The following is a 16,152-nucleotide window of genomic DNA, read 5'->3' on the forward strand; positions in this document are numbered from 1 at the left end:
TGAGTCTTGTTGGTCAATGTGATTAAGTGTACGGGGATGACAGTTTCTCCCTTTTAAGTTGCGTAGAAGGCTTCATTTAACCATTGTCACTTTTGACGATCCCTGTCAAGCTGTGCCTGTGATGTAGTCTTATGTCGGTTTGACTGGCCTTGTGAGGCATTCGTTGACGACTTTAAATGTTAATTAAGCCGTTCAATGTCGTTTGTTTAGAGAACTTCGATAAAGAGTTATTATAGGGTGGAGATCGATGTTTGAGTGTGGGACGATGTTGGAGTGAGGAGGCAATCTTCCTGTTAGTGACAAAGAAACCGGTGAAATTTTTAAGGTACTGTTTATCATTGGGAGCAGTGATTTAAAAATGTTTGAGTTATCATATTTGATGTATGTATGCGTAGGTCAGTTGTATAAGAAAACATCCTACCATATTAAGATTTTGCAATAAAGCCTGAAATAAAAGGAAAATAAGATTATCACTGTTTTCCTCGATAAACCATAAATATAGACGGTTTATTCTAGAAACAATTCTATTATAACTATTGTTCACATTTGGTATATTCAACAATATATAATATTGATTATGAAACTGATTACCATTTTTACATTTGTTGCTTCTATCTCTAACTCACATTTTAGAACTATTTAGAAGCACCGAAGCTGTGTTTTTGATCTCCAAATACTTAAAAATTCCTTTGATAAGCACCTCTTTGCCTCAGTGATGGTGTTGAATATGCAGAATAAACATTCTCGACATAAGTTAAGAAGAACGCTCTTTAAAACATAAAATTTGATTGAGGTAATCACGCGGATCTGACAGAGGAACGACCAAGGAAACGTCAAATACAAAACACAGCAATAGTAAACCTCAACTGTTTGTTATAATACTGTGCAGTGACAATTGAAGGTTGAAAAAGAAGACAGCATACCTACAATTTGGCACACTTTTTTTTCCAAATATGAGCGTTACTCGTGCCATCGGAAGTTCATCGAACTCAAAATCATCGATCAATGAGAGGCATATCGGAGCCAAACTTTCCAGGTGTCCGAACTGAGCTCCCCGTGATGGTTTCTTCTTGTTGGGGGGGGGGGGGGGGGGGGTTCCAGTTTTTCAGTGAAGTCATAATTATTTGTGCGTAGCCTTCCTTTCAAGCTTGTTTGTAATAACATTTGTTGTGCCACATGGCTATTTGTGGATAATGTCTGTAGCGAGAATGAGTAAGTTTGATAAATGTCAATCAGCCGCAAAATTCTGGTGACAGTTATTTTTTGACAAATAACTCTTCGGGTTTGGCTCTACTCTCCATGAACATGATGGAGTGACTCAACTTTATTTCACAACCAATGTCCTGAGTCAGCTTATTCGTCGTAGGGGTAACTAGTTTTATAAGTTGCCTCTAACGTTGAATGTTACTATGCAATGTTTCCTCAAATCCATATTTGCCAAGGCGTCTGACTTTGATAATGTGGACCAAACCCAGTTCGTGACCAAAGCGATCGTTTATTCTCAGAAAGCGGTTGTGACAACATCGCGTTGATTATGAAGTTGCAAGCATGTACTCGCATGATGATAGCTTTCAAAGTGACAATCGAGTCCTGGCTTTTTGACTACTTACGTGCGAGTAAACGCTACACAAGTATGCATTTGGGTATCCACCCTACTTTCATAGTTGTTTGTACAGCAATGTACAACTGAGGCTCTAGTACAATTTAGTTTCAGGCTGTGTATCACATCAGAATCTGAACTACATCAACGAAAGCAGGATTTTTTACTTTGTCTCAGACAGTCGGTGCAAGACATTGAGAGAAATTAAGATAAAAATTATCATTAACACCGTCATAAGAATTAAAAAAATATAATCCTCACAATCATCTGTAAACTTGATGCGCTTCCATTTGACATGTTTCGAATAAGTCAAATTCCCATTAAAGTTGCTCATACATTGTAATAAGAAATATACTTGGCCTATTTCTTGGTATGACCATCTGCAATGTACGGGTTCATGTATTTGCACATCAGGTGAAATATAAATGATGTACTCTTTTGTCACATAAGGCACTATAAGATATAAGATTTGATAACTGAATTTTATTGATTTCTTTCAATTATCATGTTTACGAAGTGTATGCTGCCCCCAAACGATAAGTATTCGTCTTCGCTTTCTCAGTCAGACAGTTAGGACCATGCTAGGAACGTAATGATAATGATCTGAAGATTAATAAAGCATGAATGTTGAACGAAGTTCAAAAATTAGTCATCCCTGGCAATATTGACGTCCTTTTGTCACAAACAGGAGAGCGCGGTAAAGTAAAAAAAGATTAATGGCTCATAGTTTGTTAGCTTGACAAGATGCTTCGGTCATCACGCAGTTCATGAATTGTCGTGTTGCCAGGTGAATGCGGGATACTTCGAAGAAACATGACGGTAATTCTGTCGACAGTCAACAAGGGCCTATTCTATAGGACATAGCATTGAGCTTGAACTTTATGGGATAGAACTGCCGTGTTATTGGTTAAAGAGCGGAGCATTGTTGACAATATCTCTTTTAACACATTAAAGGTAGCAAAGCCCCATTTCGAAAACATTGTGTATTGGGCTAAAAATCGACATTACAACTGGATTAATGGCCTCCGTGAAAAAGCTGTACAAAGTATCTGTCATAAAATGTGGAACATCAGAAATCTTATATTGTTAAAGATACTGTGCAACAATGTTCGTAGTTTTAGAGCGACAAGGTCATACGTACATGTATACTATACTCTGTGTGTGGCACTGTGTAGGGAAAAAAATGAAGCTAAAATTGTAAATTGAAAATGAACGCAAAAATGCTAAAAAACAATGAAAAACTGCGAATTACCGTATTCATCAAATTCAATTTTTCCCACTGGAATGCAGGGTTAGAATAAGAGTTTAGTAAGTAGTGTAATTCATGTAGACGTGATATTTGTTAATGATAAACCTTGATGACGGCAACATACTTTTCCTCTTTTTTGTAACTTGGCGCCAACACAGGTAAATGTTTAACATCGTTTTTCGTGATGGAATGATAGGTTACAGATCCATTCAATTTATGAAATTTTAGTAGAATAAGTCATACGTGTGGTCTTGTCTTGCGGTTACGGAGCATCATAAACAAGAGCGAATGAACAACAATCTTGAATTCAGATTATTCTTGCAAGATCACAAAATTTCAACAGTGTCGTCCACACTCATAATGTCTCATACTGAGACTATAGAACAGGTATTACAATAATCAACAAAAGTGATTCATGCTGATTTATAGTAGCGCTGTGTTAACCTCCGATACTTTAAAATGATCTTTCTATAGCCATTCGTCAAAAGCACGCAGGAAATCGATAATGCATCACAAGGCATTGGCCCTTTATGAAATCTACCAATCTACCGATTCACTGAGCTGCATTTTTTGTGTGCGTTTTCTCTCTTGCTCTTTCTTCTGTCTTGTTTTGTAACGTCCATTGCCAAATTTGGGGCTTTTATTCAATTCTTCATACGATCAAGTCAAAGGGTTTCAATGGCGTTTTTGTGCTTTAATATCGAACCACGGCACGACTTGGCAATGGAGTGGAGGCTTGACACCCCTCTCCCGCCAGTCTTTATTTGACGTTGTCAAACAAAACGTAAAAATTGTATATTATTTAAAATCCTATAGAAAAAATGCTCCACTGATTTCTATCTTATTTCGGAGATTGACTCGCACATTGTGGAAAAAAAGGACAAGAAAAAAAAAAGGCGATAGTCAGAAATCACTGATCTGTATCAAAACAACCTCAGTGTTGCTCAGTATAGGTAGTACATCTTATCAGAACGCAGTAAAATCAGATGAGACTGTGTGATCTAAGGTCCCAAAAACTGCTACACAGATAAGAGTTAATCAAAAGAATCGCATTTATTGCACTCATACAATGATACTTAAGTAGTTGCAGAGTGTTTAACGCGACGTATGCAAATGAATTATGTCTGCAGTATTCGCGGTGGTAATAAAAGAAAACGTGATGAATACAACAGGAGGGAGGAGAGAAACCCAAGGATGCAATGATCGCAATGATCAGCCGTGCATGGCGCCCTTCCCTTTCGTCAGCGAGGTCGCTCTGTATTGTTATAAAAAAAGCTTAGCAGACGATACTGCGAATCTGGTCAAAGGAGCAAGTATCATGGACGTGGTAACGAGCAACCAAAGGGGACCAAATCTCGCTCGGTCAGCGGTTAACCGACCGGGGAGAAACGTTGTATAGAAGGACGCGATCTCTCTGAAATGCTGACATACTTGCGATCTGGACACTGAAGAGAAGAAGTTAAATAGACAAACATCGTCGTCTTTGTGTTTAGTTCACAGTTTGGGAAAAGCTCCTAGAACACTGACTGTACAGTAAGGCTCGGCGCATGCATAATCAGACTATAGAAAGTATGTGATACATAACAGCAGAAGAATAGACAAAGGGCGCTAAGTTGATGGTCCAATATTTGCGTTTCTTCGTCCAATAACGATTTATTCTTTGAAGATTTGGTTTTCAGACACAGTCAATAGGGTTTGTTTTTCAACAGCTCAAGTTCTCATCCATTATACCGTGCTTGGGCCGGGCTGGCTTACATGTGTCGATGCAGTCAACTTATTATACATAGGGCTACACCACAAAGACTGTGTGATCGGAAACCTAGAATTTAATCTACGTAAATGTTTCTTTATACATTATGAATCTACTTATCGTGCTTTGTCAATGAATGCTGCCATTGTGACACCTATTCTTGTATTTATTGATACGTGTGTGTTTGTGTGTATGTATGTATGTATGTGTGTGTGTGTGTGTGTGTGTGCGTGTGTGTGTGTGACTCGGGGTGATTAATGATGGGTTTCTAATCCCACGGAATTGTAAAGTTAAGGAGAAAGAGAATCTACAATTCGTGAAGTTGTAGTACTGGAAATTGTTTGTTATGTTGGATAACTCTGAAAAATGCAGAAATAAATCAAATCAAATCAAATCAAATGTTTCCACGCTCACATACGTAGAGTGGTTTTCTGACGTGCGTATGTGCGGAACCAGAGAAAGAAGAGCAACTCCTGCAAAACGTCCATGAATGCAACTTTAGAACAAAACCCTTTACTATGACGTAATATCTGAGTGTCACTATGCTGAATATCAAATGCCGTAATTCATCTCTCTCACTATAGACAGATCAAAACACAAACAATGAATAATACTTTTTCTACTCTGGAAAGCCTCTCTAGCTTCCTCACCTTTCTCCGAATGCCCCTGACGTCATAATGACAAAGTAATGACCGCGAGAATTTATTATGCTCCAGCTCCACACGTCATATCACTCACCTACTAAAGAGAGTATATCATAAACACACTGCATATACTATCTGTGGAAACTCGGACTGCTATTCTTACTCCCTGCTTGGGAGAAGAGCAGAATTGGATGCGAATCGAGCCCATACATTCCGTTTGAGGACCTGTCGTTCTACTACTACACAGTAATATAGTAAGTGCAGCCTTAAAAGGTTCTTTCAAGCAATAACATGCATGACATGCGAACTGATAGATAAAGACGACTTGAAAGAAGTTGCCTGAAATACAGTACATTAAGTCACTCTTTCCGCCCACAGTCCACCCACCCCCAGCAAATTATGATAACTGTTATTCAAAATCTTTCGGAGGAATGGTACATCGACTTTTTTACCCTAGTATATCTTAACAAGAAATTGAACCGCATCATACAAATCTCATGAGCTTTTAAAAGGAAAATACTTGTGTGAGTTTCCTTTAGCAATTCGAATAAAACCGTCTGGTTTGTGGTGTGAATGATTGTGTATGTTTCCAATCACTCTGTCCCGGGGAATGCCCTCGGACGTTTTTAAGCTTTTTAGCACGAAGGAATTAGTAATGCTGTTTGATGCCAATTATCTTAAAGCTGGACCACTGGGATGAATTGGTACATCGTAAAGTTTCTTGCCTGGTTAAAAGCTGGTATCTCACTGAGCGGCGAACGTTTGCGAACGTACTGAATTTGAGATTCGCCAACTTTTCTGACGAATGTTTGCGGAAAATCGAGGTTCGCTTCTGCCATTAGCGACAGTTAGTGACTTTAAGCGATAATAATAATAAGGTCTTATTTACCCAGGGTAGCCTCTTCAGTGTTGCCACTGCTCTACCAGAGGGCCCTGCTATTATCATTACCCTAGCGTTGCCAGGCACCCATTTATACACCTGAGTCGAGAGGGACATTGTGGGTAAAAACATCTTGTCCAAGGATGTAAGCACTGGGCGGGATTCGAACTCACGGTCCTCCGTTTGGGAGTCGGGAGTCTTATCCACTATGCCACAGCGCCCCCACACATGTTTAGCGACAATTAGCAGCACTTGAGCGAACGTTTGTGAAAGTGTTTGCGAAACACAGGCGGCGACTATTAGATACTGTTAGCAAATATTAGCAACAGTTTTACAAATGTTAGCGACAGTTTTGCAAATATTATTAGCAACTGTTTGAAAATCCCTGATTATGTATAGTGATATAAGTCAGACCCATAAAACGAACGTACAACCTTCCACTGCATTCAGATCTCTTGTGACCACCGTTCAAAATGGATTTCCAGAATATGGAAATGAATTTCTGCCAAGAAGAGGCTCAGCGTGCTGCTGTCCTTGAAGAGATGCTTTGCCTGGCTGCTGCTACAGCTATCGCGCAGCTTAAGAGAAAGAAGATGAAGAAAAACAAGAAAGGAAGAAGAAAAGAAAGACTGTTTGGGTCAGAGAGTGGTTGTTGCATATAGGACAGACTTGGCTCAATATGAAAAGCTTTTGCAGCAATTACATTATGGAGATGTCAAGAGCTTCAAGAACTTTCTTAGAGTGGAACCTTGCCTGTTTCAGGAGCTTTTATATAGGAACCATGTGGCTACATTTTCGCTAGCAGTGGCAAATCAAATACAAATGTTAGCGACACCGTATTACGACCGTTTGCGAATTCTTACGAGTGTTTTGCGAATGTTTGCAACTGTTAGCGAAAATGCAAATTCGCAAAGAAATTTTGAACATGTTCAAAATTTCTTTGCGACAAGAAAAACTGCTTGCGACAATAAAAACCGTTTGCGAACTTTCTTGCAACTGTTAACGAACCTTATGCAACCCTTTACGAACCCTGGCGAAATCCCAAATTCGCTACGTTCAACTTTCTTTTCAACTTTCAACTTTATTTTCACCTCCATCAAAATGAACAAAGAACTTTATGTACATTGCGTATACACGGGATATTTGTGATACAGAACAAAACTTGAAAAGGTACATAAGAAAATTATGAAAGTGAAAAGTAGATGTGATTACATCTTTGTTAAATACATAAAGCGTATAATACAAGTCAACTAAGGATGAGGATGGAAGTGGAGGGTCCCACTAAGAAGCAAAACTTGTACGATATGGGACCCTCAGAAAAATACACAAAACATCAATATAAAACACAATAAACGAACCGATGTCAACTGACATCAAAATGATTGGGAAGAGGAAAAAGAGAGAAAAGGAAAGGAAAAAGAAGAGGAAAAAAAGAGAGGAAAAAAAGGGAGAAAAAAGAGGGAACTACAGCATGTGCCATCGTGGACGCAAGCAATCTGGATTTCATAATGTAAAATAAGTGATAAAATACAAGCTGGATTGAATGTAATGCAAAACATTTTTTATACGTAGTTATGTTGGTAAGAATGCAGGAGAAAAAAAAAACACATCGTTATATTTAGAACACAGAGAGGGACATAGTTTAATAGGAGGACTTATGTAAAAAAAAAAATGATGACTTGACTGAGATGATAAAGGGAAACTAACTCTGTTGGATGTTGTAAAGTTTCAATAAAAATGGTTTTAATTTATTCTTAAAGGAATTCAGAGATTGAGCAGTAGTAATGTTACTGGGAAGTGAATTCCAGTACTTTGGCCCGTCGTAAATAAATGTGTTTTGAGCCAACAAAGTTCTCAGAAATGGCAAATGGAAATCATTTGATCGCCGTGTTGGATAATTATGAATGGATTGATTTCTTTGAAACATTGTTTCAAATATATTTGGGAGATTATTTTTATTATAATTATACATAAATTGTCCTAGATTAAACAAATACAAATCATTAATTTTCAATATCTTATGCTCATAAAATAGTGGGTCAGTATGGGACAAAAATGCAGTATGACATATAACACGGAGTGATTTCTTTTGCAATAAAAGTAATTTATCTAAGAATGTTTTATATGTATTTCCCCACGCGAGAATACCGTAACTTAAATGTGGCAATATTAAGGATGAATATAATACGAGCAGGGACGACAAAGGAAAACAAAACTTAAGCTTATTAATTATACCAATATTACGTGAAATAATTTTACATATACTGTCAATATGAAATTTCCAGGACAGCTTATTGTCAACTGTTACTCCAAGAAATTTTATATGGGAGACATTTTCGAGTGGAGTACCATCTAAAACAATATCAACAGGTAATGCCTCAGTAAAATTACTAAAGAGCATATATTTTGTTTTTTGAAGGTTAAGAGATAGCTTATTTGCTTTTATCCACTGGGCAACATTTTCTAATTCTAAATTTATTGTATTAACAAGGGTAAAAAGATTATTGTGTGAAAAAAATAGATTTGAGTCGTCTGCAAAAAGAATAAAAGAAAGAACATCTGATGATCTACAAAAATCATTTATGTAAACAGTAAACAACAGTGGACCTAATAAACTTCCCTGTGGCACCCCACATTTGATATTTAATATTTGTGAATTACAACCATTTAAAGAAACATATTGTTTCCTGTTCATGAGGTAGCTCCTGAACCACTCCAAGGCCTTCCCACGCACTCCATAATGGTGTAATTTGTTAAGTAAAATATCATGATTGATGGTGTCGAAGGCCTTGGAGAAGTCCAGGAACAAACCTATCAAATGAGAAGATTTATCGATAGCATGTGCCACTTTTTCTATAAAACTCAATAATGCATGTGTGGTGCTATGTTTCTCCCTAAATCCAAATTGAGAATTCGTAAATATATGATTAAATTTAAAGAAATTAATAGTTCTTTTATAAATAATTTTTTCAAGAATTTTTGACAATGCACTTAACAAAGAAATTGGTCGGTAATTATTTACATCTAATTTGTCACCTTTTTTAAACAAGGGGATGACTTTTGCTATTTTCATACTTTCGGGGAAGGTGCCATTAAAAAGGGATAGATTAAATATATGAGCTAAGGGATCCGCAATTGACGATATTACCCCCTTTAAAAGAAAATTGCTGATGTCATCGTGTCCAGCACTTTTTTTGGAACTGAAATCAGAGACAATATTAATTATCTCCTGAGTGTATGTTGGATTAAAAAATATTGAACTAGAATTTGGGGGACCCAAAAATTCGGAAAAATGTTTTGTGGAGGGAGGAATATTACTTGCCAGGCTTTCCCCAATTGAAGAAAAATGGTTATTCAAAACATCACAAATTTGTTGAGAATCTTCAAGAATTTCACCATCAAATCTAATTTTTGTAATATTTGACTTAACATTTGATATATTCATGACTTGCTTTAAAACTTTCCATGTATTTTGCATATCATGCCTGTAAAATTGTAATTGATTAGTATAATATTTTTTCTTTTCTATTCGTATAATTTTCGTCAAAGTATTTTTGTAATTAGTGTATTTCAACTTTGATTGCTCAGTACGTTTCATTTTAAATCTGTAATATAAATTATTCTTTCTATTTATTGAACGCAGGAGCGATTTTGAAATCCATGGGAGCCTGGGTATTTTTTTGTAATTAGCTGATTTTTCTCTACGTTTTGGAATACAAATGTCCAAATGTTGGATAAAAATCTTCATAAAATATTCATAAGACAAATTAACATCATCTGTATCAAAGATACAGGACCAGTCTGCGGTGTCTAAGCTAGCACCTAGCCTGGCTATACTTTCATGAGTAATTCTTCGTTTAAATATATTGTTGTTTTTATTATTAACTGCTCCATTTAAAGAAAAACCAGTCGAGATGGGGAAATGATCGGTGATATCTGAGAGTACTACAAAAGAATCAGGAGGAGGAAGAATGTTACAAAAAATGTTATCAATTAAAGAAACAGATTCATTAACTATACGTGTGGGTTTAGATATTAAGGGTAAAAAAGAGGCAGACAAAATATTTCCAAAAAATCTTGCGACATATTATTCTGTTTTAGCAAATCTATATTAAAATCACCCATTATAAAACAATTTTTGTTGATAAAAAGTGGGTTTTTAACCAGATCCGAAAAATAATCTAAAAATGATTTAGTATTCGCATTTGGTGGTCTATATACTACACCTATGATTATATTTTTGCTGCCTGGAACTGTGATTTCAATAAATAAAGACTCAAAAAAATCAGTCATACTGGTGAACTCATCGCGGACTACATAATCATAATTTTGTTTAACATATATGGCAACGCCTCCACCTACCCTATTTTGTCTGTTATTAACCACTAAATCGTACCCGTCGAGAGCGAAGGGAAGACTGGAGTCATGAGAGAGCCAGGTTTCGGTTAAACCTACCGCCGAGATATTATGCATGATGGGACTATTTAAAAATAACCTCAATTCTTCAAAATGCTTATTAATACTTCTGATATTAAAATGTAAAAGAGAAAAAGTAGTACTATCCTATTCCTTGACAACATTGGTAAATTGGGATTGAGTAAGATATTCAGAAGACGGACTTTGCAATTGGTTCTCTGTGTCAAAATCATAGTCTAATTCTTGCGGCGATGAATTAAAACTGTCAGAAACATAATTATCAAAAAAATTGTCATTTTGATTGATATTTGATTCGTTTTTTTCAAAAGAAGGTCCTGCCAAATCAAAAAAGTCATCATCATTAATTGAATTGAATGCTGTGTCTATAGAATTGCGTATTAAAGGGTGAGCGTGTTGTCCGTTGCTTGAGTCCACGAGGGCACCTGTAGAGGGCAGTATAGAACAATTTGACTGTGGAGATTGTTGCAATATTGCAGTTACACATTTTATCGTTGTCTCTTAATATAACGTTGTCTACAAAGGAAAATAGGATCGTCCTATACATAACATTAATACGATCTAAGTAGGCACAAACATAAAGAGAACAGTTTGTCATAAGCATGAATACTAATATTCAAAATAAGTTATAATAAAACTCCGGTAATTGTTCTATATCCGATCAATAGAGGGAACACATGTATGTAATACGTATTGTGTTATGACAGAAGAGAAGACATCTCAAGTCTTATAGGGACCGCCAACCGCCAGTATATCGAGCAAATACTAGGTTCCCAAGGGCAACTCTAGGAAGGAAATCCTTACCCGAAGAATCAATTTTACAAGAAATGAAAAAAAAAATAACCGTTTTTATCATTAATTCTATACGGATTCCTCCTCTCCCATAACTGCAGCGCAAAAGATCACCCGTCCCTATGCCCCAAAAAGACAAACACGCTGGGACCGCCGACGGCCAGTATATTATATAGGGCAAATACATGGTTGCCAAGGGCAACTCTGTAGCGAACAAGGCACACACCAAATTCGAGCAAGTTACAAGTTGACATAATATATTGTAATAAACTGTATTAAACTGTGCAGCCGGTCCACTGCGTGAGTGGAGAAGAATACAATACTCGGCTGATACTGTCAGTTCTGATGGCACCCGTTGGCAGATGCCATCCTGGACAAAAAGAACATGTAGGGCAAATACACGGTTGCCAAGAGCAACTCTATAGCGAACAAAGCACACACCAAATTCGAACAAGTTACAAATTGACATAGTATGTTGTAATAAATTGTATCAAACTGTGCAGCCGGTCCACTGCGTGAGTGGAGAAGAATACAATACTCGGCTGATACTGTCGGCACCCGTTGGCAGATGCCACCCTGAACAAGAAGAACAAACTGAACAATTCACCCTGGATAACTATACAACCTGTATAAGATGCTTAAGCGTGTTTCAATAATGATAATGAAATTTAGCTTGTGTACGTTGACTGCTAAAAGGTTGAGTAATTTGGGAGCATACCTAGATATTTAAAACATCAGCTGATTGAGTTCTGAATTGGTATGCCAATTAATCAGAAAAATATTTCGACCAAGAGAGAGTGAGAGAGAAAAAGAAAAACACCCAAACACATTTTATTAACTTATTGTCGTTATCGTAAAGGGTATATATCAACAACAACAACAAGATCCACACGCTGGGACCGCCAACAGTTACTACATAGGGCAGGTACACGGTTGCCAAGGGCAACTCTAAAGCGCAAGGCACACGCCAAATTCGAAGGAAATGCAGGTTAACAGAATTATGTAGGGCCTATTGTCACGCCAATTGTATTATAATACACTGTGCAGCCTGTCCACTGCGTGAGTGGAGAAAAATATAGCATTCGGCTGATGTCAATTAATCAGAAAAAAAAAAAAAAACTATATCTCAACAAAAGGATATAACTTACTATCATTATATCATAAGGGTATTTATCAACAACAACAAAAAAAAAAAACTTTAATTGCAGGTGGGTTTGATGAATATTGAGAATCATAACAAATATCTCTCACATGGATAATGCGGTAGGCGTGGATTTGGTTGTCACGGACCATATCCCGTGCTGGATCTAATCGCAATAAAATTCCGGCAATCATATCAATATATTTATCACATACACTATGATATAACCATAAATTCAACTACAATGAATCCTAATCCCGTGCAGGCTCTAGATTACAATAAATTGATCTGACAACCATCATGCCTGCAGGGTACAGATCTCAGGCAGCTACAGCGTAAGGGAATCCTTGCCCGAGGAATCAATTTGGAAAGAACCAGCAACGGGCTTGTTCACAAGGAACATCTATGAATAAACCGTTTTTATCATTTATACGGATTTCTCCTGTTCCATAACTACGGAGCAAAGGATCACCCCATCCCTATGCCCCAAGAAGACCAACACCCTGGTACCGCCAACCATCACTATATGGTGCAAGTACACGGTTGCCAAGTAAAACTCTATAGCGAACAAAGCACACACCAAATTCCAACAAAATACAGGTTAACATATTATAAATACATTGTACAGACAGCCGGTCCACTGCATGAGTGGAGAAGAATATAACACTCGGCTGATACTGTATTCAGTTCAGATAGCACCCTTTGTAGATGCCATTCTGAATAGAAAAAAAAAAAAAACAGACTGGACAAATCACCCTAGTTGACTAAACAATCTGCATAAAATGCTTAAGCGTTTTGCATTAATGATAATGAAGTGTGTATAGCTTGCGTACGTTGACTGCTAAAAGGTTGGGTAATTTGGGAGCATACTAATACATGTAGCTCTATTTTCAAAAAATCGGCTGTTAAGGTTCTGAATTGAGCTACTATTGATTGAAATATATATGTGTGTACATATTTATCACTTCATACATTTAGATTTGGTTGGGATGGATCATGACATCGTGCAGACTCTAATCACAATGAAGTGACTTGACAACCGTCATGTCGGCCAGGTAAAACTCCTACAGCCTAAAAGGAAACCTATACTTGAGGAATCCATTTGGAGGAAACCAGTAATGGATTTGTTTACCAGGAACATATATAAGTCAACCGGGTTTTTTTATCATTCATTCAATACGGATTTCTCCTCTCCCACAGTTGGAGAGCAAAACATCACCCACTCCCTATGCGCCAACAAGACTAACACTGAGGAACTCTTTACATGATTTAGGATAAGAACAAGGTTGCCAGGGGCAACACTAGTAACCAAAACACACCAAATTTGAGCAAGTTACACCTGCTGTAATACACTGTGCAGCCGATTCATTGCGTGAGTGGAGAAAAATGTGATACTCGGCTGATACTGAATTCAGTTCAGATGGCACCCATTTGCAGATGCCATACTGAACAAAAAGATCCGACTGTATAATTCACCCTGGGCAACTATACAAACTGAATAGTCATGCTTAAGCGTGTTTCATTAATGATAGTGAAATGTAGCTTGCGTACGTTAACTGCTGAAGGGTTGTAATACACTGTGCAACTGGTTCAAGACACAAACCAAATTTGAGCAAGTCACACCTGCTGTAATACACTGTGCAGCCGGTCCACTGCATGAGTGGAGAAGAATATAACACTCGGCTGATACTGTATTCAGTTCAGATAGCACCCTTTGTAGATGCCATTCTGAATAGAAAAAAAAAAAAAAAAAAACAGACTGGACAAATCACCCTAGTTGACTAAACAATCTGCATAAAATGCTTAAGCGTTTTGCATTAATGATAATGAAGTGTGTATAGCTTGCGTACGTTGACTGCTAAAAGGTTGGGTAATTTGGGAGCATACTAAAACATGTAGCTCTATTTTCAAAAAATCGGCTGTTAAGGTTCTGAATTGAGCTACTATTGATTGAAATATATATGTGTATACATATATATATATATATATATATATATATATATATATATATATATATATTTATCACTTCATACATTTAGATTTGGTTGGGATGGATCATGACATCGTGCAGACTCTAATCACAATGAAGTGACTTGACAACCGTCATGTCGGCCAGGTAAAACTCCTACAGCCTAAAAGGAAACCTATACTTGAGGAATCCATTTGGAGGAAACCAGTAATGCCATAAATGGACATGTTTACCAGGAACATATATGAGTCAACCGGGTTTTTTTATCATTCATTCAATACGGATTTCTCCTCTCCCACAGTTGGAGAGCAAAACATCACCCACTCCCTATGCGCCAACAAGACTAACACTGAGGAACTCTTTACATGATTTAGGATAAGAACAAGGTTGCCAGGGGCAACACTAGTAACCAAGACACACCAAATTTGAGCAAGTTACACCTGCTGTAATACACTGTGCAGCCGATTCATTGCGTGAGTGGAGAAAAATGTGATACTCGGCTGATACTGAATTCAGTTCAGATGGCACCCATTTGCAGATGCCACACTGAACAAAAAGATCCGACTGTATAATTCACCCTGGGCAACTATACAAACTGAATAGTCATGCTTAAGCGTGTTTCATTAATGATAGTGAAATGTAGCTTGCGTACGTTAACTGCTGAAGGGTTGTAATACACTGTGCAACTGGTTCAAGACACAAACCAAATTTGAGCAAGTCACACCTGCTGTAATATACTGTGCAGCAGGTTCATTGCATAAGTAGAGAAAAATATAATACTCGGCTGATATTGTATTCAGTTCGGATGGTACCCATTTGCAGATGCCATCTCGAAATTAAAGGGAACGCCTCCGGTTTGGCGCCATTTTCCGGCATAGAATCTCAACTTGGTACCTTTGCTGTACATTTCTTGGACTTGTTTCTTCCATTTCTGTTTTTCTTCCAGGTCAGTCTGCGTCAAGTCGTCGATCATGAAATATCGCTCGTCCTTTAGGATTTCCCTGGCACGACGGATGACATCTACTTTTTCTCTGTATGAGAGAAACTTTATCAAGATGTGCCTGGGACGACCTTCCACCTTGCGACCATCACGATGAGCTCGCTCCACCTTTGTGGTCATCTTGAATTTGGACCGCAGGATGTCTTCGACGATGTGGGCGCAGTCTTCCCTCTGGTCATTTGGTGTTTCAGGGATCCCCACGATGCGGATGTTATTCCTCCTAGATATTCTTTCGGTTTTGTTTGTTTCCGCTTTGTTCTTCAATACTTCGGAGCGGAGTTCGGCAATTTCTTTTTCCATTCTTTTCATTCTACCTTCCATTTCCTTTTGTTTGACTTCGAGATCATCGACCCGTTTGCTCTCAAATTGGATAGAAGCTTCAATGTTGGCCTCAAGATCGCTCAACTTCCCAAGGAACTTGTCGACAGCGTCTTGGATCATTTTATTGAATCCGCTGGTAGCTTCCTTGAAATATGCGTCCAAGCTTCCAGGGGTTTGCACATTGGGAGGTGCAGAGGCCGGTACTTCCTTGTCGGCGGGCATAGTGGTGCCTCGATCTGGGTGCGTTGGGTTGGTTACCGTCGTGGATGCGACAGCCATATTTGTGACGTCATCAGGCACCAGTTCAACAGATTCCGCATCGCTGGCTGTTTGGCCTTCCAACGACTCTCGCTGGGAAGCGGCCGGAGTCAT

The 16,152-nt window shown here is 37.8% G+C and overlaps 1 protein-coding gene across 1 annotated transcript; it reads right to left on the bottom strand.

Annotated features, from left to right (window-relative positions):
* Window positions 1–15,255: 15,255 nt before the first annotated feature.
* On the bottom strand, window positions 15,256–16,152 carry LOC139732711 (uncharacterized). Its single transcript, XM_071643567.1, has one exon. The coding sequence runs from the start codon at window positions 16,150–16,152 to the stop codon at window positions 15,256–15,258; it is 897 nt and encodes a 298-aa protein (XP_071499668.1).

The sequence above is a fragment of the Diadema antillarum genome, unplaced genomic scaffold, assembly GCF_040938485.1.
Source record: "Diadema antillarum isolate AM-2024a unplaced genomic scaffold, OU_Dant_1.0 scf00000024, whole genome shotgun sequence".
Lineage (NCBI taxonomy): Eukaryota > Metazoa > Echinodermata > Echinoidea > Diadematoida > Diadematidae > Diadema > Diadema antillarum.